The sequence below is a fragment of the Ambystoma mexicanum genome, chromosome 7p (assembly GCF_040938575.1).
Source record: "Ambystoma mexicanum isolate Mex_15411 chromosome 7p, UKY_AmexF1_1, whole genome shotgun sequence".
Classification (NCBI taxonomy): domain Eukaryota; kingdom Metazoa; phylum Chordata; class Amphibia; order Caudata; family Ambystomatidae; genus Ambystoma; species Ambystoma mexicanum.
In genome coordinates this window covers 345,274,558-345,301,038 of record NC_090939.1, presented here as the reverse complement: position 1 = coordinate 345,301,038, position 26,481 = coordinate 345,274,558, and the positions used below count along the sequence as shown (strand labels likewise).

Here is a 26,481-nt window from a genome sequence, read left to right as displayed (position 1 = left end):
CATTAGGGGCACCTGCTACCTAAACAAATACAGCATTTGAACTATCTCTTACTCCCCTACCGTCCCCAAGCACACACCAACACACTCACCCAAAATATTTTTTCCCCTGTTAGTCACTGCACTGTCCACGGATGTCCGCGGATCCAAGATGGCAGACGCATCAAAACAATACGACGCACCTCACACTTCAACCCAGCCAATCAGCGAACACGTTGTATGTCCACGGACATGACGCAAGCGATTAGTCAATCGGTTTTCTTCCCGTGGAGCGAACAGGGAAACCTACTTTTTGGTTGTTTTAAAAAAAAAAAATACTGGACAGATTTACACCAAATTTTCCAAAGCACGCTTTCTGGACCAAGCTGCTGCTCCTGCCACAATTTTGGTGCAAATACGTCCAGTGGCTTGAGCTGTAGGTGTGAGCAAAGTTTTTTCCCCATTCACTCTATGGGAAAAAAATAAATTTTTGGACCCCCTTATAACTTTGCCCCCCTGCACCAAACCTCACTAAACTTTTTTAGAGTGGGCCATAACATCTTTTTGCAAAGTTTGGTGAGAATTCATTCAGGGAGAGCGAAGTTATAAGCCACCCAAAAAGTTCTCTTCCTATGGGATTAGCAACTTAACCATAACTACACGGCCACTACCGTGGGCTGTGTAATATATACATATATATATCGAAAACACAATTGTACACGAGTACAAAGGAATGCAATGCACACCAGAGAGTAACAGCGTGCCGAAAGTAGGCAGGCTGCTGAAAAATAGACACCGTCAGGATTCGCCAATTATAGGATATTTGTCTTTATTGGTGCAAGGAGACAGACAATCCAGCCGCTCGTTCACAATGAGGAGTGCCTGAAACTAGGAAGTATTAAAAACCAACATATCTGATTTGTGATTATGCAGTGCAATCAACATAAAAGACGTACAAAGAAGAAAATGGTATTAGCAGCGCAGTAATGAAGACAGACATCTTTCAATGAACAAAACAACAGATAGTGAGATACAACTGGATACTATGGCAGGATACATCAAACTAAGTGCAAAATGTGTCAGCATATAAAATCAAAAAAGTCAAAAAAGTCAAAAAAAGTAAATACAGTGATAACTTTATAAAATTTCAAGAAATAATCTCTGACACATTTTTGAGCGTTGACCATGCAAATACGCTGTATCTTTGAAAGACCAAAGAATTATTGAGGCTTAGTACCAGAAATGAAATACACCAATCACGGGTTGAAAAGATACAAGTATCTTGTATTACTGTACAGTTACAAAGTAAACAGATAGCTATCTGGCTCCCAACACCTCACAGTGTGTACCAGCAGACACAGTGAGGGGTGAGAGTGCTGGACATCTAAACACAGACATATTTTTGAAACATTGTCCAGCCCCTATCCAAACTAATAATTCACTGGCTAGAGTCTGTGCCTTGCTCATATGACAGATGTTTAAATATTATACATAGCATTAAACAAGTTTGCATGTCCATGAAGTCACAATGATGCTGTTGGTTTTCTGATCCACGGTAAGCCTTATTCCAAGAATCGCTACAATGCAGTTCAGCCAGAAAACACAATCCGAGTTTGTTTTCCATTGTCTCATTGTTTATACGAGGATGAGGCTTGTGAGCGCAGACAACACTTGGATGGCAGTTCATTTGAAGCACAAGGTTTCTTTGCATTGGTCAAACAGTCTGCTCGTGGTCAGCCTAAACATTAACAGAACTCGAAGGTTGCAAGTTGAAAACACAGTCCCCCATTTTAGAACATGGAACAAGAGTCGAAATCAAAATGGCGGATGAGTCTTAAAATGGCAGCGGAGTTAATCAAAAGTCGGAACATTACAAACACGGTTTTCTGTGTAACGCGAATGGGCTAAGGCCAATATTCATAATGAGGAGGTATTATATGATTATGGTTTAACATCATCACTAAACCCGTTTAGCCATAGAAAATGACCACTGTGTTTGTCAGTTAGCCAAAAGCTTATGGTCAACATATTGTCAATGGTGTGTATTACTGCTCTAAGAAACCAACTCCTAATCTGTTTGTATTGCACATGGTATTTAAATCACAAAATAGTGATATGTTAGTAAAGTGCTAAGTGCAGGATGTTGCCACTATGTCATCCAAAATGAAATCAACCAAATCACTAATGAAAAAAGTATTAGTATTGGGCAGCCAAAATAGAGGAACTTGTGTGAAAAGGGCATAAAATGCCAATGCAGTTAATATCTACACCTCAAAAAGAACCCAAGACAATCTCAGGAGAATAAACAGAATAGTGCAGGACCAACGCGTTTTCTATGTAAGCTTTTAGTATCACTTACTGTGATTGACAAAACTGCATACTAAGGTTCACAGTAAGAAAGCTACAACTGTACCCAAAGCAAGAGGAAAAACTTGAAAGACAGAGTGATTAGTGCAAAGCTTTGCAAATACACATATTAGCATGAAAATAGTTGTGCAAATACTCACAGTGCAGTACAGTACATCAAAAAAAGTGCATAGTGCTTGATAGTATTAATCAAATGCACATATTTGAATAAAAACACGTGTGCAAACACTTGCAATACAGTACATAAGATAAAGTGCATAATGCTTCATTATAAAGGCCAGTATTTGGATACAAATACTTGTGCAAATACACATAATCCAACACATAAGATACAATGCTTAATTTTTCAAGATAAGAATCAATATTAAACAGCAGCTGCTATAGATAATAGCTGTATAACAGTAACACATGCAAGAAAACACAAACTAAAAAAATCTAAAACATGTTCATTATCATAAAGAAACTTCAGAATGTCTCCAAACACATCGAAATATGATATACAGGAAAAGGTTATTTCTACCACTGTTTAAAAAAAATCCCAATAAGGTACAATAAAAGCAACCCCTCAACAAGAACAGACAACATAGAGAAAGGCAATGAGAATAGTACCCATAATAAGAATTAAGCAGAAGAATGGCTTAGAACTGCTCAAGACAAAACACAAAACATAAAGCCAGAGCAGAAATGAATGAAATGAAAACGATTTACCATAAGGAATAAATATTATGAAAACATTTTAACCATGAAAAAAAAGTTTTTTTACCATCGAGAAAAAAACAGAAAGAAGAGAAAAAGAGGGACCAAGAACGTGTATAATTCCTCATAGAGATTGTGTCCTTTGGGATATTTTGTGTTGAAATCTAAAATCCATTTAGTTTCACATTGTCTCAGGAGCAATTCTCTATTGCACCTCTAGGTGGATCAGGGATTGATTGTATACCAAAAAATACAAAACTCTCCAATTTGCTGCCATGTATTTTCTTAAAATGCATTGCCATTGGGTAAGTGGGATCTACATTTTTAATAGACCGAATGTGTTGTAAGATCTGCAATTTTAGTTTGCCCTTGGTGCTGCCCACATACCATTTGCCACAAGAGCAGCAGAGGATGCAAACCACATAGGCAGTATCACATGTAATTCTGGCGGCGAATTGGCAGGCCTTGCATTTAGTACATCTAAAAAATCCTGAAACACGAGTTGTTAGCCAACTTTCAGCTTGTGAGATGGCAATAGGTCTCATATAGCTGGATACAAGATTATCCTTGAGCAAGGCAGATTTTCGATAGGTAATGTTAACTCTTTAGCCTAGTACCCTGTTTAGGTGTTCATCCAGTTTTAGCACGTGCCAATGTTTACTGAGGATCCGTCGTATGGCACACGCTCCATTGCCATAGGTCAAAATCAGCCGCAAACCTTGCTCAATCAGTCCAGTTTGAGAGGTGTCTAACTCACCGGCTTTCATATAGGCTCTTTCAAGGAATTCTTTGGGATACCCACGCTGTTTGAATTTGTCAGCCATAAATGCACATTCAGTATCAAAATGTTCGATCTTAGAGCAACTTCTTCTGATACGAATGAATTCACCGTAGGGTGTGCTCCATTTGAGGGCCATAGGATGATTACTTTTGTTATGGAGAGGTATGTTAGAGCTAGTTGGTTTCCTATACAGCTCTGTAACCAAATCATCTTGTGCCACTGTCACTTGACTGTCTAAAAATACAATATCAGTCTTACTGTGACTTTCAGTGAATGTAGGTTGAGTTGGTTAACATTAAGAATTTTCACAAACTCCTGTCATTCAGATAGAGTACCATCCCAGGCGATGAAAAGGTCATTATTATACCTCAACCACAGAGCAATCTTATTGGTGTATTTACTATTCTTTGGATGCCACACCTCAAATATTTCCCACCAACCCATTGTTAGATTGGCATATGGGGGGCAAAGGTAGAGCCCATAGTAGTCCCCTGGAGTTGAATAAAAAACTCTTGTTTGAAAAGAAATGTGTTATTGTTTAAACATGGACTTATCATTTCCAGGATCATTTTGCTATGTTCCAAATAGTTCACAGATTTGGTGTGTAAGAAATGCTCATATGCTTTTAATCCATCTCTGTGCTTAATAGATGTATAGAGGGAAACCACATCTAGAGTGGCAAGTAAAAAAGTTGGTTCTCAAGGAATGCCATCTATTTTGTTCAAAACATCTTTAGTATCCCTCAGATACAAAGGCAAGGTGGTGACAAAAGATATCAAGGTTTCATCCACAAATTTGGAGATGTTTTCAAGCAAAGCTCCGCAAAGGGTGAAAATGTGTCTGCCTGGCAATTTTACCATGTTTTTATGAAGTTCAGGCAGAAAGTAAATAGTAGGTATAACTGGAAAGGTAGGATGCAAATATGTTCACAAATCTTCATCCAGTAAACTTTTGTCTAACCACTTTTTAGGAGCTGAGCAAGTTTTTCAATCATGTCCTCAGTAGGATCCTTTTTCAGTATAGCATAGCTGGCATGATCATTGAGTTGCCTATCAGCCTCCCTGATATAGTTAGAACTGTTCATAATCACAATATCTGTGCCTTTGTCCGAGGGTTTAATGATGCGATCCGGAAGTGAACACAACTTGATTAATGTTGCTTCTCTTGGTGATTGAGATTGTATTTGTTGAAAGTTCTCCTCCTTCTTATTCTCTTAAGGTCATTGATAACTAAATCTTGAAAAGCCTCAATATTCCCGCCAGGGTTAAAGATTGGATTAAATCTGGATTTAAGTTTCAGCTTGTTGTTTCCTATCCAGTTAGTTTGAAAATATGATATGTCCCACTCAGAATCAGGGACATTGCTGGACTTGAGGCTTTCAGATTCCAAGGAAAAGAGATTATTAAAGGTCTTCACATCATGGATGGATACAGATATATGCCCCAACTGTGTTTCTATGGGGTATATATTCACTGAAAAAACGTTGTTAAAGGGACGTTATGGTTAAGTTGCAAAAATAAAAACCTATGAAATTCAATGAAAAAAACTTTGTTAAAGGGACGTTATGGTTAAGTTGCACTAAGAAAAACGTATGAAATTCAATGAAAAAACTTTGTTAAAGGGACATTATGGTTACAAGTGAAACAGAAAAACCCAGAAATGTGCCAGTTATTATAATAATAATAATAATTTGGCACTTATATAGCGCTACAAACACTCAGGTATCTGAGCGCTGCTTATTATTACCCACGGTGTGTGGTGCTCATTTATTGACCTCAGAAGGATGAAAGGCTGAGTTTGGCCCCGCCGGGATTCGAACCTGCGTTAGCAGGCTCTGCACGGATGTCAAAGTGAGGGCTCTACTCACTGTGCCACTTTACCGGCTTTATGTTAGGTAAGCAACCATAACTCATGCCACCACTGTGTACTGCTAAGACTAACACCCAGGACATCAAAGTTGACATCACAAATGTCATTGATGACATCACTGATGACATCACATATCTGGGCCACTTGTTTTTGTTCACTAACATATATAGGCCAGTTGGTTTTGTTCACTGATAGTCAGAATATTAAAATTGAAAAGGTGCAATATATATATATAGACATTTACCTTGTCATATGTTCTTAAAGTACTTTCCTTAGGGTTTGGTCTCAGCTCATGGTGCACATACATGTGGAAATGAACAGGCCTCAAACACACAATTCATTTGTATACATGAAGATAAAGTTGAATGTTATTAAGATTTTCTGATGATGCTGTTTCTTTCTTGCTTACTTTAGTTTCCCAGTATGTGCCTCTGATTAGTATGCATTGTGGTTCTTCAGAGGTATTGTTTGTACTAGCACAAGTCTTGTAAATCTTGAATTGTTAGCTAGTAATTACATGTTTAACATTACGCAAATCTCTGATAACGTAGCATTCATTATTGTACTATCCGATATTACTAGATTATAAATATTGTACTTTTATGGTTCATGCTGCAGTCATTGCCTCTGTTTATATATGATTAGGTTTCTGTATTAGCAACACTCCAATGCAAGGATTTTAGATGAGTACATTCCTTAATAGATTAAGTAGTTCATGATAGGTTTCCCGATCACCCCTGACATCTTGTTACCAACAATATAAACACAACCCCTTGTAGGTACTTTTCATCAAAACAAATTTCACATGTGATGTCATCAGTGATGTCATCAATGACATGTGTGTTGTCATCTTTGATGTCCTTGGTGTTAGTCTTAGTTAGTGGCGCTGAGAGTTATGGTTGCTTAGCTTACCATAAATGGCATATTTCTGGGTTTTTTGCTTTAACAAAGTTTTTTCATTGAATTTCATTGGTTTTTATTAGTGCAACTTAACCATAACGTCCCTATAACAACGTTTTTTCATTGAATTGCATAGGTTTTCCTTAGTGCAACTTAACCATAACGCCCCTTTAACAAAGTTTTTTCAGTGAATTTCATGGGGTGTTACCATGGCATGCTATTTTACTACAACTGACTAATATCATACTTACCCAATATAGCAATATTTGGGTCCAATTTCCAAAGTGACACCTTAAAACTCTCCAGAGCTTTGGTTCTCTCTAGGCTGGACTATTGCAACAGTCTCTTTCTAAATCTGCCTGATTCTACGCTTCGTCCTCTGCAACTCATCCAGAACAGGACTGCAAGACTTGTCCTTGGCCTCAAGGCCAGGGATCATATCTCTCCAGGACTGAAATCTCTGCACTTGCTCCCAGTGGCTGCAAAGATTACGTTCAAAACCCTCTGCATTGTCCACAAGGCCTTCTGGGGATGGGGGCCTCAATACCTTCAACTCTTTCTTTCTAAATATCTTCCTTCTCAAGCTCTTCGCTCATCCGCCTCCAACTCCCTAAGGGTCAGTTGCTTCTCCAAGCAATGAGTTGGTGGCAGATCTCTTTCTTCAGCTGTGGCCTCCCTCTGGAAAAGCCTCCCTGCCTCCCTGAAACTTGAGGAGAATTGTCTCTGGTGCCTGAAGCACATCAAAACCTCTCTCTTTGCTTCTGCTTTTTCTCCTGCTCTCCCCTGCTGACTTCCTGGCAGAAACTGAAACTGCACTGGATACCTGGCCATCCTCAGAAGTGTGGCCCACGTGCCCTCCCCCACCAGTCGCACACCTGCACAGTCTTCCTGTCAACCCCCGCATTTGGGGACTGTTTAATGTATCCCTACAGTCCCTCTACCAGCACTTGACACATGATGCCTGCAGTTATCCTTGCCACCTGCTGGCCTTACTTTACTTATTGTTATTTATTCTATTATCCCATGTACTGCACTGTCCCCCAACCCCCTGCACTTTCCCTCTTCTCCCTTCCCATGTACTTGCGCAATCTGATTATTACCTGGCCTAGTAGGATCATTGTCTGTCTTCCCTCTGATCCCCCTCCCTTGCCTCATTGCTCCTTAAAACACTTGTGTATAGGCGCGTTATAAATGCCATATCATATCATATGTGTGTAATGGCAAAATACTTTTAGTGAGCAAGGTACATATTTAGAATGGAAGGAGGAGTGGTGGGGAAAAAGTTAATAAAAATGGTGGACAGTTAAAAATGGTTGCTTTTAGGAGCATTTTCTTGAAAGTTAAGAAATGCATATGTGCATTTGTAGAAGCTCTGTAACATTTTGTTACAGAGAAGAAAAGTGGATGGAAAAGTGTTGTAGTGCATGTTCAAGTGGCAGTTGGTGCGTGGAAGTTTATATGTTAGAAATATATGCGTAATTGCCAACATGATGTATTCTAATGTGTAGGTGTTAATGTAGTCCTATCATTTTTGTTTGCATTATGGGACTCATAGTTCGATTTTTACCAATGTGAAAGTTGGAATAGAAGTCACAGAATGTAGAGAAAAAAGTAGGACTGCATAAACAGTGGAAGATATGAATGGGTTATGTTAGAAGTATAGATGTACTGTCAATATATTAAACTGGCACACACTGAGTGCCAATTACAAATAGTGTACACATCTATTTGATCTGATGTTAGTTATTTTATGAAAATATGAGAAAGTGGTGCTTTAAATGCAGATATGCATTTTTTGTTACTTTCTAAAAAATGTTTCCCAAAAAATATTTTGAAAAGCTCAGGATTTCATATGTTTATTTGATGTACATGTGACAGTTTTGAATCTTGAAGTTCAGTCATGTTTTTTTTGCATTCTGGGACTTGTAGGTTGAGTTTTAAAATGGGAGAAGTGGAATTGAAAGTGACAGAATGCAATGGAAAAAAGAAAGACTTAATAAGCACCTGCAGATTGAATGGATGATGTTGGGTTTCATGCATGTGCTGTCAACAAATTAAAATGGCATACACTAAGTGCCACTTAACATGACCTATTGTATATGCTTTTCCTCTATTTTATGATACAGTGACAAAGTGCTGCTATACATGCACATATGCATTTTTTAACTTTCATCACAAAGATTGTACATAGAAACATTTGGATGAGCAGACCATTGTAATTGGTTGCTGCTTTTTGTGAGCAGGTGGTGAATGCTACAATGCATGGCATTTGCTAGAGTGGTTAAAAAAGAGAATATGCTTATTGAAAAGCCAATTACAGGATAGGTAGCATGAACCCTTCACACATATATTTTTTTAAAGAGTTTAAGAAAACATGTTTTTTAATATAAGCAAACATGTACTATGTTTCACTAGATGCAGATCATGTTGAATTTGTAAATAGAAGTTTTGTACCTTTGAACATCTAAAGTGTTGAAGTGAGATGACAGGGTTAAGTGTCGAGGTTTTGGATGTGATTGGTGGCTAGTTGTGTGACTCTTTGAAAGCAGTCAATGAGGGGGTGTTGAGAACATGAAAGTGGAAAGGGTAGAAGGGCTGCCTTGTGTTAGAGGTCTGTGGACAGTGCTGTATTCCATGGACAGCACTGCCACATCCAGGTCTTTTGTGGATGCCTGGCATGGAAAGGGGACTGTGGGGATTAGCCAATCAGGTTTTCGGGGGAGGTGTACAGGAAGAGAGGGTACTAGGAGTTTTATTTGCAGGAGTTGTGACAACAGTAACAATGGCTATAGCTATGTGTTTGAGAAGGCAGACTGTGGGGGTTCTGAAGGACTCATCAGGCCTCATTACAACCCAGGCGGTAAGTTCCCTACTTTACCACCATGGTGTAAACTCTGTTTACACCATGGTGGATGGCGGATTTACCGCCCCATTCCAAGGAGAGTGGGGCGGTAAATCCCCATTCCCCATTTACCCTTCCCCATTCCCATTTTTGCCCCATAGGGCATATTGGGAGTGGGGAAGGCGCTAATTACGGCACCATAAATTACGGTGCTGTAATTAGCACCAAGGCGGGTTAGCGCCTTGCATTTTAACGCCTGCTAAAAGCAGGCGTTAAAATGGTAATCAGGCGTTAAGGGTTAACGGCGCCGACGGCGCCGTTAAACCCTTAACGCCTGGGTTGTAATGAGGCCCATCATTTCATTTATTGAAGGTGTATGCTGATAATAGTTGGCATCCTTGGAAATATTGGATTTGCAGAAGTGGGAGTTGTCTATTATGCAGTTTGTGGCTTAAACTGGGAAAGCTTTAAATGTCCAGACATTGTGATTGTGTATTTTGGAGGGGACAGTTTGTGACTCCGGTGTCTTTGCAAGTTGTGCTGAAGAATTTCTTTAAAAGCCTAATGCAACTGTTTCCTGCTGCTCAGATAATTTTTTCAGACATAAATCAAAGGCGAACATGGAGATGTCCAAAAAACCTTTTCAGTCCTCAATTGAAGAATCAAGGCAGATTGTCAAAACAAGGTGTATCTGCTTTTTTAAATGCTGAAGGAATGTCATGTTTTCCGAATTGTAATATAAATTCTGATAGTGTCAATATTTTTGTCATGATGAAGATCACTTCACAGATGTTGGACATGCAATTTCCCTTTCCAATCTTAGGAAGGCATTGAAGAAGTTCCTGTAAGGTAATTGTAAACAGAGATGTAGAGTGTACAGTACTACTATAGATAAAAGCAAAATAAAGGGGGAAAAAGGTGGCTGGTAACAAACCCCCAGAAAAATATAAAAGGTTATTTTCAAAGTCACCAGAATAAATTACTTAAATTGTGTTTCATCCCCCCTCCCCGCCCTTTGACTGGCTGCGACATCCACCAACCATGTCGTAGTCCGTGGATAGCACGTGCCACATCTGGGTCTTTTGAGGTTGCATGGCATGGAAAGGGGACTGTTGGGTCACGGGCAGTTGAGGTGTCCACGGACATCGGAGGAACAACCAATCAGGTTTCCTGGGTGTGGTATATAGGAAGAGAGGGTAGCAGGAGTTATGTTAGTAGGAGTTGAGAGAGGATTGAAAATGGCAATGACAATGGCAATGACAATGTCTTTCAGCAGGCAGAGAGTTTGGATTTTGGAGCAATCTTAGGTCAACTGGGTGAAGGCGTATGCTGAGCATTATGAAGTAGCCAAAAAGCTTGAATTCCCTGAGTTGGAAGTATTCTGGTATGGAGTTTGAGCCATGAAGTGGGTTGACTTGCTCCCATTTTGTGAAAATATGGTTCAATTGAAACATTCAGACATTATTATCATTCAGTTTGGGGAACGTGACTGGAATTTCATTATCATTGCAGTTTACAGTGGAAGACACATTGGGAATGTTGAAGGAAATGTTACATAATTAAAAAAAAAAAAGGTTCAGGCATTGTGCCGAGACAAATATGAATGCTCCACAAATGGAAAAAAGTGAAGCATAACGTCAATGAAGCTGTGTGTGCTTTTGTTTGCGATGTTCGTATGACATTGTTTCATAATGAGAACATTATATTTGATAGGGCCAACATATTTCGGCGAGATGGAGTTCATCTAACTGATGTGGGTAATCAGATTTGTGTGGAAAACATTCAAAATGCTTTGAAGCAGTTATTGTGAAAGTGAGAAGAAAAATTGAAATACAGTGAAATACAGTGAAATGTTTTGTAAGTTCAGTTTGTAAAACCAACTACTTTGAAGTGGTGGGCAATGAGTGTAGCAATCACTCCCAATTTTTTATTTTGTTCAGAGGGTTATGTGTGCCTACTGTAGGGGCAGATGATTTTGTTTCAACTAAGGTTAGACCTAGAGATCATGTGATTTTGTGGCAAATATCTAATTGCTTCAACATTAAAGTGGGTCAGGATTTGACTAATGGTGTCTTCTCTTCAATTATGCCACAGTCTTTTGGTTCTCATGTACAGTTTGTGCTTCAAGGGCTCATTTCCGTAAAATATCCAGCTGGGTCCTTGAGAAGTGCACCTCTGGCTCCTAAATATAATATCATGATCAGCTCTAGAAAGAAACAACTCAGAAGAGAGATTCGGCAAACAAGGAAGTAGGGTGAAACTGGAACTCCTATCATTAGGAAATTAAAGTTAGCCTACCGAAATTGGGTGAGGTGTTTTAGGCACATATTGTTTCAAAGAGACGCCAAGCACATGTTATCCACTCTGGCCAAAAAAGGACTCCTCATGTTTCTGGAAACTAATAAGAGTGCGGGGGGTGTAATCTATCATGCAGTTACAGCCCACCCCTGGCTCAATTTGGGAAACTTATTTTGGAAAATTGTACTCTGCTCTGTCTTCAGTGGTTTTCTCTTCGATACAGTGTAACAACATCCATGATGGGCCGCTATCACGTTAGCTTCTTGACATAGACATCAGGGGTATTTTGTTGGCTATAAAAAGGGGTAAGTTTGCCAATGCACCAGGGCCTGATGGCCTATCCATTCTTACCTTGGAATCAGCTCTACAGCTGTGGGTAAGGGTCCTCTTAGTTCTTTTTCAGAAAATCCTTGCTACTTATCAATTTCCCAATACTTGGAACGAGGCAATAGTAGCTGTGATCTTCAAGAAGGGAGACAGGTCAGAACCTTCTAATTACCGCCCAATCTCCCTTCTTGATGCCTCCTGTAACATCTTTTCATGGTTTCTATTGCGGGCCCTTGAACAATGGCCCGAAATCTCTGGTAGGTTTGATCCAAACCAGTCAGGCTTCTGCAAGGGAACTAGTACATCTTTGAAATGCTTGCTGATCAAACTTCGGACTAGCCAGACAATCGAGAAGAAAGGTACCTTGTATCGGCTTTCTTGGATAGTGACAAAGTTTACGATTGTGTTGATCGCTCCATGCTGTGAGCGATGTTAAGAGCATGGAAGTGTCCCAAAACCCTGGTTAAAATTCTGGAACATCTAAATACTGATATCAGAATTAGGATTAAGTTGGATCAGACTGGATCTCTCTCGGGCTGGATATATGTTGAGTGGGGGTTATGCCAGGGGTGTGTATTGGCCATCTTTTTGTTGAATCTTTACATTCTTGGCATTGATAAAGCTTTTGCCCTTGCTGTGTCTAACCCCCCTAGCTTGGGCACTTTGAGGATGCAATATCTGCTGCATGCGGATGATGTTGTCCTTGTTTACAGAACCCCAGTAGATCTTTCAAATCTATGGCTGACTTTTTGGTGATTCGGGCTTGGACATGAATGTCCATAAATCCAGGATATGTGTTATTAATGAATGCAGGGCACCTGGATGCAAGGCCCTGCCAGTGTGGTTCATAAATAGTTCTAGATTGGAGGTGGTCTCAGAATTTAAACATATAGGTGTTGTTTTAAGAACATAAGCATCTCTTGGTTTAGCAAATCAGGCACATAAGCTCAAAGCTATTGCAGCTGCATCAGAATTGCACATTTTGGATAGGAAATATGGTTGTTTCTCCCTCTTACCAGTTCTAAAAATATACAACCAAATCCTGGTCCCAAATTTGATCTATGGAGCAGAGGTGTGAGAAGAGTGACTACTTTGGCCCAGGCTTGATTCACTTATGTGGAAGCAAGTGCTGGCACATCTAGTAGGTACCCCTATGGTGGTCTTACATATTATCCTGGGGTGTGTTACTTTAAAAGTATTCGTGACTTGACGTAGGATTCTTTTAGCTAGAAGTATTTTGTACTCTCCTGATTTTTCCCTTTTTGTGCACCTTAATGCTCTTTTTAGGATGGGCGATTGCTCACCTCTGAATTCGTGGATGCAAGCTGTTTTAGTTACTCAGGAAGCAAATGGTATACTGTTGGTAGATTTGGATCTTCTCTCATTTCTCTTGGCATATTAAATCATACAATCAAATCCAGAAATGTATGAGAAGATAACCATCCAAACAAGCAAGGGAGTGTTGGCTGCATGTTAAATTACATTTGATGCTAACTAACTATGTCCTTGGTGCAAGAAATGGATTGGCGAAGGAACTACGGGTATGCTGCTTTTGCCAGAATAGTATTGAGACTATTAAGCATGTCATTATTGTATGTCCAGCCCTGGATAAACTGCGGAATGACATTTTTGAATATTTTTTTTTTTAATCTAGACCCTTGTTTACATGGGAAATTCTGTGGTGGAAATGTCTTACTGAGCCTACTGGTCAACTGTTGATTACTATCATACATTTTGTAAAAAGCACACAGATAGATTCTGTAAAACTAAATTCTAGGAATTGTATTGTATTTTATATGAAAATATCAGGATGAATTGTGTAAAAGTATTTTAGATTCACAATTCTTTTAGCATGGAATTTTAGGAATTGTATTTTATATATGAGTTTTTATTGTTGTTTTATTGATGTGTGTAAAGTTTCAGTGGTCGAAGCTAGATCACACAATAAATAAATACATTTCAGAATTTCAAATAAAGGAACCGTTTTTTGTGTATTGTTTCATTTTGTATTTATTTATTTTTGTTGCACCGGAGGAAAGTTAAGGTGGGGACGGGAAGGGATACCAAGCACAGAGATGGAGGGGCAGGTGGACAAGGGAAGGTGTTTGGTGTGCCTTAAATTTAAGTTAGGGGGCACAGTTTCTCATGTTCTTTGACAACTGCCTCAAAAGCATAGCAAAACTGTTCCCCCCGCAGAGCAGTGTGTCGCAGTACATCCAGCACACTGTGACCCTCGAAACGTAAGGATCTACAGCATCCCAAATGGCTTGTGAGGAGGATGGTGGGATTCTCTGCCCCACAGGAGTACCCTCTGTGCTGGCAGGAATGGGAGAAGAAGATGGCGCAGAGGAAGATAGCCTGAACTTCCCTGAAAAATGAACAGCCTTTCTCAGTGCAACTTAATGTATTCAACATGGGTAGCCTTTGCCTTCAGGATCAAACCCATGGTCTTAAAGAAACGCCACACCCAGGACTCACCGCAGGTGCTGGAATTAGGCACTCCCACTATCTCCTCTTCGTCTTCCTCTTGATTGTCATCATCGTGCCTGTTCCCATGTCCATGCCCTATAGATGGTGATGGTGGTGGTGTTGGGGGTGGTTAGGGAGCAGAAGTGACCATAGCAGATGCTATGATGCTGTCCACTGTCCACAAAGAAAGTTCTGCAACGCAGGTGCTGCAAGATGCACTCGATAGAGAATGAGGAAAAGTAAAAGGTGGGGCTACAAAGTGACAAAAAGTTCTTAAAAAGTGGCAAAATGTTTGCAGGATCAGTGTAGAATGTGTCTAGGAGCTGTGCAAGGATAATATGTCTGCTTGAAACACCCTAGATTCGCTGGAAGAACACTTTTAAACTGTCCGCAACCACGCACACTGTTCGCGGAAGCCCTGTCACACTGTGCAGATGCAGTCACATGATGCCATCCGGGGACATCCGCTGGCCTGACAGGCATCCATGGACACCCTCCAAGCAGGAATTGCAGCATGGTTGCACTGGGTGTCCATAGAACAGGCACGGTGTCCGTGGACTAATTAAACATGCATCATGGGAAAACAGACATGTCCGGACATCCTCCATTTTGAGTGCGGACAACTCGAACAGCGTAATGTCCATGGACACATAATGGGGCTTTTAAAAAAGAAGGGAATATCACACAACAATAGACAAAACATGTTTAGTACACAAATATATTTATCCAAGAAAGAGATGGGGTATCGAAATGTACAATAATTATGAGGTGAGATGTTTCACATACTATGAAAGTTATTTCAAATCATTACTAAGCTCATCTAATTTGTTGGACAAGTTCATGATTTGATTAGTTACAGTTGGGGATAGGGCTTCCATTTGTGCTTCTTGGGATTGGGTATAATTCAAATGGGGTGTGGTTTCTTCATGAAAACTGTGTACTGTAAGAAAAATAGAAATTATAATTTTAGTAAAGTGTGTACAACATACATTATTTGTTTACATTAAAATATCTATTGTATATCATTGGAGATGTTATCGTCACTCACTTATCCTTTGGGAATTTCTCCTCTAACCATTGAAGTGTGCTTGCCATTTCTGTGAGAAAAAAGGTCTTCTGTCTTATAACACATGTTTATATCATGAAAGCTAATAATAGAGAAATAAATACAATGCACTTACTATATACTGAGAATCTGTTGTCCAATAACCACCTGGTGTATCTCAATCTGTATGTAGAGTTGTAGTACGGAGATTATATGAAGTGTGCAGTTAGGGTTTAACACTGGTGTATTACATTGTGATGATTGTTAAATAAAAAACAAATTAGCATTTTGCAACATAGGTGTTTTTTCAAAAAGATATAATTGCATGTTGTAGACATTAGTTGTAATTTTTGTACATCTGTTTGTTCATTGCTGGGTACATCTTTTTTGGTTCTTCCCTATGATTTTGAGGCTTATAAATGCCGCCCGACATCCACAGACTACCGCGCTGTGCCCGGATTCCATATCTGACATATGGGGGTGTCATATTATATAGGGAACTTGTTTCAGATTAAAGGGCCATTACTAAAAATCTATGAAATTCACTAAAACATTTTGTTAAAGGGACGTTATGGTTAAGTTGCACTAACAAAAATCCATGAAATTCACTGAAAAAACGTTGTTAAAGGGACGTTATGGTTACGAGTAAAACCGAAAAATTCAGAAATTTGCCAGTTATGGTACGCTAAACAACCATAAATCGTGCCACCTCTGTACATTGCAAAGACTAAATCCCAGGACATCAAAGATGACATCACAAATGTGTTAATTAGTAGACTATGGTCCTCATTACGACCCTGGCGGAGATCGTGGTGCAATATGCACCATGGAGCACGGCGGAAAGCTGCCAATACCGCCATGGGGGTTGGCGGATTTACCGCCCCATTCCGACCTTGGCGGGGCGGTAAATCCCCAATCCCCATTTTACCCTTCCCCATTCCCATTTTTGCCCCATAGGGTATAATGGGAGTGGGGAAGGCGTTAATTACGCCACCGTAAAATACGGTGGCGTAATTAACAACAAGGTCCCGTAGCGCCATGGATTTCACCGCCCGGAAAAACCAGGCGGAAAACGGCTCCATGGCGCTACGGGAACTCGTAGTAGGGCGGAAGGGTCCGCCGCGAATACCGCTGGCGTAAACCCACTCCGCCAGGGTCGTAATGAGGCCCTATGTGACTAAGAACAGCAGCTGTGTAGAGTAAAGTAGACAAATAGCTATTTCTACCATATCACTTAAGCAGTGTCTAATAGAACACATCACACTATCACACTGGGAAAAGCCAATCACATCCCAGCAGAAATTACACCAATTTTAAGTATTGTGTCATGACAATTTAATATGACTATAACTATTTTTAAATAAGTGGCAAATAGATATGATTAGAGGAGATACAACTGCATTCCTGATAGATGCAGGACAAATCTTGGGTGAATTGCTAGTTAGTAAAATGCAACAACCACAATGCAAAGAACAGCCTTTGTAATAGATGGATTTTTACACATACCATGGAACAACTTCAGAGTTATTTTCTACTTTAGAAAGATTCATTTGCTCACCTGGATATCTGAACCAGTGAGGCCAAGTAAAGTAGTGACATATGCTTGAACATTACTTCCACCACCCATGCCACTTTAACCAGTCCTGTTTGCTCATAGAGTTTCACTATGTATAATATATGTTACACAATACTCTAAAACTGGTCACTTTTGAGAATGTATGGGGATTCCTCTGCATTATATATTTTATTTTCAAAAACAGAGTTGCCACCTGACACCAGGTTATTAGGACCACATTATTCCATTTTGAGCCGTTTAGCAAACAGCATTTTGATGCTAGTATTTAAATCTAGTGGAAACTTGAGGTCTGATATTCTGGGATTGTTCACATTGCGGTATAATCTAATGGTGATTAAGAACACTTTCACAAAAGAATGTATTGGAAGAACAGTTCTGCTTTTTTTTATTATTGCTACATGCAATCAGAGTCAAGACTGCAGGTGGGGATCCAGGGCACCAAACTAAAAATAGGACTAATATTTGTTATTCGTGATGTTTTGTCCATATAAAACCATAAAGTGGTAGTATTCACTTCCTATTCATTTAGAATTTCAATTTTAGTATAGCTTTATTCTCTATGCATTGCTCTGATTAACTGCCAGCAGGAACACATATGCACTGAAGAAAGCATCCAGAGGTGTTCATGATTTGACTGAGTGCCAGCACATATCAAAAAGTCTAAGGTCATTTGAGAACTTTTAAAACAATATTGATGTAAAGCAGCTGTAAAATAAACATATAAACATTGTTGACTTTGTGGCATTGAGGACCTCTCATCTTTGGGGCCCTCTTGGCATGTGACACGTGTGCTTAGTGCGAAGTCCAGCACTGGTTGTGTGGTCATTGTGAAGGTTGTATTTCTCTGTTTGAATGAGTAGGCGATTGGGTGTATGCCAGACTAATGTTTTATAGGAAGAGCCCATCAAATCTAATTTGGAAATCAAATCCCTTTGTAATGCAAGACACGTCATACTTCATAATTTCAAGAGCAAAATGCAGGTTGTCATTTTTAAGTATGAAAACAATGTATGTTGATAGATGATCATAGATACTTTTATCTATTTGTCTTTTAAACCGATTTTCAGAATTCCTCTTTGGCTTGCCAATGGTATTGGCATGAATGAAGAAATGAGGAAATAGTCAGCAGCATAATGTGTGCTTGCAAATATCGGTGTGTCTCTATTTACAACAGCAGGTGTAATAGGAACACATGATATTATTGTATCATTAAATTCTGTTTCCACTAGACATCTGGTAGCTAGATGATAACGCTGTGACACACTGTTTTTGTTTTTTCAGTGCCACTAAACGTTCTGAAATGTATTATATTTTTTCCTTTTATTCACAGGAAATTGCCGATGAAGGAAGAGAATGGCAAAGAAGTTTTAAGTCCAGATACGATAGACATCAAAATTTCAAATGACATCCTAAATAGAAAAGATGAAGACAGTAAAGCATAACGGGGAGTATTGCTCACTCCATGAACAAATTTATGTTTGGAACAAGGCGCTGGTCAATTTGTTGCTGCTGATCTTCTATTGGACAACATAAGCTTTGATTCTAGTTATAACTGCAAATGTCCATGATAAAAGAACATCCGTTTTTGTTTTATCTATAGTACTTGTTCTATATGTATACATCACTGCTAGAAGTTCCATTTTACAGATATAATAAAACTGTAAGAAAAGAATCATGAAATCAGAAGAAAATCATTTATTAAATGGGTAATTGCATCTATTTATTAAGCAGTTTGACTTTTTTGAGTTGACCTACTTGCAGTTTTAATGATTACACATTGCATACTTGTTGGGTATTCTAACATTTCAGAAATCGTTTCCAATTTGACTTTTATTTAGCTTTAGATATGGATGATTGAACCAACCCCACGTTGGATACTTTCACGTTCAAGAATGTGTTTTGTTGTATTAAATGAAATGCCTGTCTTTACTTAAAGAGTGATTCCAATAAAATGAGGCAATGCTTGCACCTCATTAATTCCTCAAATAATTTGTATGATAACAGAACCTTTGCAAAACTGCCTTTTATCCCAAAATGCAAATTGCATAAAAGGAAGCCAAATATCAGGGAATCCTGAACATAAGTGGATTTCTCCAATTTTATAAGTTATGTGTCCCCACACTAAACACATTGGCCCTCATTACGACCCTGGCGGTAAGGGGTTTGCGCCAGCGTTAGCTGTGCCGACCCCTTACCGCCAACTACGAGTTCCCATAGCGCCATGGTCACTTTTCCGCCCGCTTTTTGCGGGCGTAAAAATCCATGGCGCTATGGGACCTTGGTGTTAATTACGCCACCGTAATGTACGGTGGCATAATTAACGCCTTCCCCACTCCCATTGAGCCCTACGGGGCCGAAATGGGAATGGGGAAGGGTAAATGGGTCAATGGGGACTTACCGCCCCGCCGACCTCGGAATGGGGCGGTAAGTCCGCCATCCGCCATGGCGTAAACGGACTTTACGCCATGGCGGAAAAGTCCGCCGATGGCGGAAAAAATCCGCCAGGGTCGTAATGAGGGCCATTGGAACTTATTTTCTAATTGCATTGGCATGGTAAAAAGGTTACATTTTAGATAAAGGGAAAAGCTTCCTTTGAATAATGATTTTGTAACAAACACTTATTTAGTAGTATTATCATTCAATACCATATTTAAACGAAAGTCAAGCCATACGAGTTAATTAAGTACATGGGCAGAAGGTGTTAAATGCCAAGGAACTATCCTACTGATAATAAAAAAGAATCACCTTCAACTTGAATGCAGAAAGTAATGTCCAATAGGAAGGAATCTTCCACAGAGTCAGTCTACATACACGAATCCTTCAGGGCATGTCAATGTATAGGAAGATGAATATCAGGAGAATACATATTGAATGTAAAGTTGAAGGACATTAAGATTCTATGGATATAATCTAGTAATTATTCCTGATATTTTAAGATCTATCAAAAAGGCTCTAAAAATAGCTTTGAACAAATGAAACAACTTTAATGCAAGGAGGGATCAAACAGCCTTGCAAATTATTCAAAAACTGGAACTATAGATTGTGCCAGATGCCTTTGTATAAATGCCAGAGTTACATCAATGCAATGACATTGTTTACAACAAAATGCATACATAAATCTAGCTGGGTTCAAAATGCAAGGTTCACCAAGCATAGTATATTTTGGGTAACTCAGTCATTAGTTTCATGTCTCATTAGGCTGCATTTATCTGTTGATATGTATATGTTATTCAGCATAACTCTCCTTACATGTGGAATGTCATACAGTGTTGAAATTACAGTAATGGTATTCTGAATACTGTACAAAATTGAAACTTAATGATAATACTGTTAAATATGTTATTAACATTATCACATGTGAGTATGGCAGAAAATATATACATACATTACATTTTCTGTAATTGAACACACATTGTTTTCTATTTTTCTGCCAGGGTAAAAAAGAGCAACACCTTGTTTTTTTTTTTTTTTTAACAAAATGCCTGCTCCAGAAGTGAACACAACAATTGTACATATTTTGAAAAATTTCCAAAAATGGAAATTGTTTTTAGTAACTTGTAAGATATGTTAAACCAGAAAAAAGAACACTTATTTATTTGCATTGTAAACTAAATATGTACAAATATTACATTTATTGTCTTAAGTGCTCATATAAACTGTTGTAAATGGTGCCATCATTTAACAAAAGGTCAACATTATTGATATTAATGTTCTTATTTTGCAAATCTTTGAAATGATGACAATAGTTTATTGTTGGCAATGTATATTAGCAAACTCACCATTTCACAAACACCAATTTACAAAGATGCCAATTTAAAATGGTTTTATCCAAGAAATTATGTAATTTTATGTGTGATGCAGTACATTACTTGCATATGACCCTGTATTTATAATTCTACTAAGCACTAATTAGTTGGAATACATGTTCTTAACACACAAACAATGAGTCTAATGTTCAGAGTAGGATTTTTTATCATGTAAGTGAAGAATAAAAACACATAATATTTCAACTCTTAAATAAGGCATTTGCTTCAGTAATTATGTCAGTGGGGCAGTGCTTGTATTGATAACAACTTGCTTTAATCACTAATTTGGATGTGCGTGTCTTTACTTTTGTCAAGAGGAGTTTATTGTTGCCCAAAAAAGAATTATATTTTAAATAGCAGATTGGACAGGTCAGGTTTTTTCTTTTCGATCGTCATTCAGTTTTCTCATGTGATTGGATTAGCAAAATGACTTAAATTAAGTGTACATGAATCCAATACATCACTACTACATGCATAATTCAAACATAATTACATTATAGAACTTAGAAAATCAGATGTTGGCTAATAATGTGATAGAAATCATGTATTTGTTCCCTCAAAATAACATTGACATATTTTCCAGATAGACCATGACAACTAATATGTTTTTATTTGCCATTTGAAAACGTACATATGTATATCAAGAGTAGGTTGAATATTCCAGCAAATGCCCTTTGCTGAAGCATTGGTGCTTTTGGTAATTGATGGTTAGGTTATGTTATGTTAGGTATATTTCTTGAGCGCACGGCCACCCAAGGGTATCTTGGAGCTAGAGTGGTAGGCAGTATTCAGACAAAAGAATGTAAACAGACACCTAGAAGAGCCATGTTTTGAGCACTTTTCTAAAAGCCAGGTGGTTCGATAGTTTCCTCTTTGAGAGTGGCAGCACATTGCATAGATTGGCAGCCACAATGGAGAAGGCACGACCCCCCACCCTTGTGCATCAACACCTGGGTACGATAAGTAGATCTGCAGAGGAGGATTGCAACAGGCACTTGGGGTGACAGCGAATTAATTTAGATTGAAGAAATGCAGCGCCCTGAGAATGGAGCGCCCAATGAACTATGCAGAAGGCTTTGAATCTAATGCACTGGTCAACAGGTAGCCAGTGCAGTGATTGTAGCACCAGAGATATATGGGCTCCATAGGGGGTGCCAGTTGCCATCCCGGCTGCTAGATTTTGTAGATGTTGTAATCGCTGTGTGAGACCTTTGGGCTGGGCCAGATACAGCAAATTACAATAGGCTAAACAGGATAGGACCAGGGCCGCAACTACCAGAGGGCGAAGATGCTTAGGGATCAAAGGGAGCAGCTTCTTCAAAACGTTCAGTTGATAATGGCCTGCTTGACAGACTGCTGCGACTTGATTAGCCATAGACAGGGAAGCTGAGAGAATAACAGCTAGATTTTTCACTTTACTAACCAGTATAGGGAGCGGACCAAGAGTGGAAGGCCAGGAAGAGGAGACCCAAAGTGAGGGATCAGGAGGACACCCAACCACCAAGACCTTTGTCTTATCTCCGTTCAATTTGAGCCAGTTGTGGTCCATCGACTCACCAACGGTGACCAGGTAACTCTTGTAGGCGCCACAACACCTCCGCCCAATCCTGATCCAGGCAGATCAGAATTTGGGTGTCATCGGCATATGAGTAGCAGTTGAGACCGTGGGTAATGGATGAGACACACCAGGGCCCAAATATAGATGTTGAATAAGATTGGAGACAAAGACAAGCCCTGTGGGATACCGCAGGTGAGGTGACAGGGAGTAGATAGGAAACGTAGCATAGAGAGAGTCTGTGTGCGATCCCCAAGGGATGAGGTGAACCAGGCTAGTACCTGACCAGATATTCCTGTCTGGGTAAGAGGAGAGAACAGGATGGGGTGGTCGACCATGCCGAATGCCACTGATAGATCTAATAAAATCAGGGCCCCCACCTGACTCCACCAAAAGTATGGTATACTTTTCATCTTGATGTGGCTTCTTAAAAAAAACAAATGCAGTAACATATACAAACTAACAAATGTCAAGGTACACATCATTGAAATATTTATTATTTCATTAATACAATCTATACAAATGATATTTGATTACTTAAAGAACAGTCTAATGACCTTTTTCAAAAACAGTTTTCTATACTTCCTACCACACATTTCTAGAATCTGGAAGAATTATATTTAAACTGATTTTACATTAAATACATATTTGTGCGCTAAATCAGAACAATTATCTGCATGAGAAATTGCATATGTCATACTTTGATTAAAGCAAAGTATACATATTGCCCATAAAATACATGTTTCTAAGATTGCTTCAGCACAGTTTCGAGGTCCATGTGGATATTGAATGAAAATGGCATAATTATATTATGTCAAGGCAAAAACATGCCCCAATGACCATTTATTTCATTGAATAAAAATATATTTTAGCAAGAAACTCTGCACTTTGTAGCACTTGTTGCTCACATTTTTTATGTTTTCTTGTACATGTTTATAAAGCATATCACCATTGGGTTTAATTTGACTTGATTCTTGCTTTTTGTAACCAAAAATGGTGTATTATTCAGATCCTAGTGTACTTTTTTACCTGTCTGTTGCTACAACAAATTATCTCTGTAATAAAAATAAAAATGCAAAAGGGGTGTATATTCTTTGTTTCATTTTCCTGTGTTGTCTCTCTCTCTCTCTCTTTCTCTCTAGCTCTCTCACACACACACACACACACACATGCTCAACTCATATTTACCATCTATTAACATGACAGTTGTTCCTATTAATTTACTATGCCCAGACTTTGGGCAATTAACAAATACAATTCATGAATGTAATATAGTAAAATAAAAAAGTACAATTGAAAAAATATTTGCACATTTCATACAATCTGATAGAAGGAAAAAGGGTCATGCCAAGTGAGAGAGTGCAGTTTTGCCATTCCCATGTCGTAGTATCCTAATCTAAATAATATCCAAATCTCTGCCATTGTATATCTTTTTAAACATGTATTTATTGGGTGTTTATGATGTGCCTATACACAAGAATTTCAAGGTGCATAAAGACAAGAGGGGGGTAACAGGGATGATAAAAGCAAAAAAGAGGTATTGTGACAATCGGATCATGCAACTTCAGTAAGCATGAGTGGGGGAGAGGGGACATGGTAAGTGTCGAAGTGTAAAGCAAGTTCCAAGGGAGGCCAGGTGGACAGACAGAGCCCAAGGAGAGAGAGTGCAGGGGCAGAAGGTCCATATACCAAGTGCAAGGAACAGGGCTGGAGGGGTTTGAGGGTGCAGGCCCAGCCAGGCTAGTATAGGGGGAGGTAACCCTGAAGGGCAAGTGCAAGTGGGAGGTTCTTAGGAGACCAAATGAAGAGGTAGACTGGTCGGGGAAGCCAGATGCCCTGTAAGAATCCGAAGGAAACCAGGCAGCCAGTCAAGAGGCAGTGGCAGAACATTATCAGGGAAGGGGGAGAGGGAAGGAGGAAGGGAAAAGGAGGGTCTTAAATAGCTTCTGGAACTTATGGAGATCTGCCTCAAGTCAGAGAGGAGCAGGGAGGCCATTCCAGATGGAGGCACCTCCAGAGAAGAGAGATGTACCCCCAAATCTCTACTTGGAGAAGCGTCTGACCTGCAGAGAGTTGGAGCTAGAAGATTAAAGGGCTCTGGCAGGGAGGTCTTTAGGGAAAGAGAGCTGGATGAAGCAGGGTCCCAGGCTTGAGAAAATCGTGTGGATGATTTGAACTTGATTCTCACAGCAACCAGGAGACAGTGGAGAGATTTTAGGGCCAGAGCTGCACGGCCCCTGAGCTTGATGGATGAATCTCACAGTCCTTTTCTGGATTAGTTGGATTAGTTGAAGTGGGCAAAAGGAGGAGTTAGGTAGTTTGAGGAAGAGGCTGTTCATATATCTGAAATCCATGTATAGACACCTATGTGTAAAGTGTTGTAGAACAATACTATTTGCACATTGAAGATTATTGTATGACCAATATGATATTGTGACTAAACAAATAGTGCCTCTATAGCAAATTTTAACTTGTGCTGCAGCATATGTGCATTGAGATATAAACAAGAAGTCAAAAGAGGAGAAACAATTCTGTGTATATTTTCATCGCTTCCCCGCTGTCCTTTATATTATTATTTTTTCGTGTACTTAAAATATTACATGAACAACACTCTAGGCCCAAAGGCATGCAATTTGCATTACAGCAAAATTAATGTACATAAACACAATTTTAGCAACAGTAATACTATTGTGGATAGCAAAGTACAGTTTCAACACAAATGTTGCTAACATTGCTTTGAGAAATTCCAAGCTACTTCCTATGCTCAATTTAAATGTGTTTTTATCTCACTTTTACAGCATTCACTTTTCTGCTGAAAGTTGTTCAATTGCTTATCCGTTGTCTGAAAATTAACTTCATTATGACCTTTGCTCATGTCACTTGTGTAATTGAATACTTCTAATGTAATCATGATTTAATAAGCACACCCTCAATATCATATCTTTGAAGCAAAAATGAAAAATACATTTCACTCCATTGTAGTGCTCTCTTTAGAGACTTGATAGTACTTATTGAACAAACGGGAATTACATTCTAAATAATAACGAGAAGAATGTAACAGTGGGCATGAAACGGAAACACACATATGGCCCCTAAGAATGTGGTTTAAGATTAAATTTGACTTTCACTCTGCATATAACACAGTAGAGATGCATTGTTTTATCCATGAAATTAGTCATCAAATACTTGTCAACTGTTAAGTTAAGATGTGAAATAATCACATTCCTCAACAGCAATAGTTCGGGAATGACTATGTACAAACTGTAATTATGGAATTTACCCTTTTGATAAAGATGGCAATACTTTCTATTGAGATTGCAGGCTTGATGAGGGGAAAGAGGTGGACATGTGGGCAACACACCACCACCTGCTCCATGATAAAAGACATAGAGGAAGTAAACAGGGCACTACAAGTCTCCCCGGTCCATGAACATGGTTAAGGTCCCAGATATTGGGGAATTCAGACACCTATGTGGAGAAGAAATTATTGACACCAGGTTGAAGGACCCAAGAACCCCATGCAAGGGAACCACCTGATGGATTTCAAAGGGATGACTAACTTGTCAGCGAGAGGAAGGCTGGGAAAGACCTCACTAACTTTCACATCACCACCGTAATGTATGTACTAATAACTCTAGCAGAGAAATACATTTGACCTGTTCCACCAATAGTCGTCCTGTTAAAGAAATATGTCTGTATCCCTGTGGTCAGGGTCTTTTGGTATGTCTTGCTCACTTAGGGGAATCCTTTATTTTCTCATGCTCACCAGGCTCTTGAAATCATAGTTAGTCATATGCATTGAACTCAGATGATTCTTCAGGGGTAGGCACCACATTACACCTAGATCATATTATTCATTGAACATACGTTATTGTAGAAGATAGCCATCACATTGTAATCCGAGTGAAGGAAGAATGTAGCGTGGCTTTAGAATATAGATGGATGTAAAATGCAGCCATTGCATTGAATCTAAG

At 39.1% G+C, this 26,481-nt stretch overlaps 1 protein-coding gene across 2 annotated transcripts in view; it reads left to right on the top strand.

The window, feature by feature from the left end:
- NCAM2 (neural cell adhesion molecule 2) overlaps nucleotides 1-23,595 on the top strand; it is a 1,850,180-nt gene extending 1,826,585 nt beyond the window's left edge. For both annotated transcript variants that reach the window (XM_069636393.1, XM_069636392.1), the window contains one exon: nucleotides 18,477-23,595. In XM_069636393.1, the coding sequence (XP_069492494.1) occupies nucleotides 18,477-18,588 (112 nt within the window). In that variant the 3' untranslated portion in view covers nucleotides 18,589-23,595. The remainder of the gene's footprint in view (nucleotides 1-18,476) is intronic.
- The last annotated feature ends 2,886 nt before the right edge of the window (nucleotides 23,596-26,481 follow it).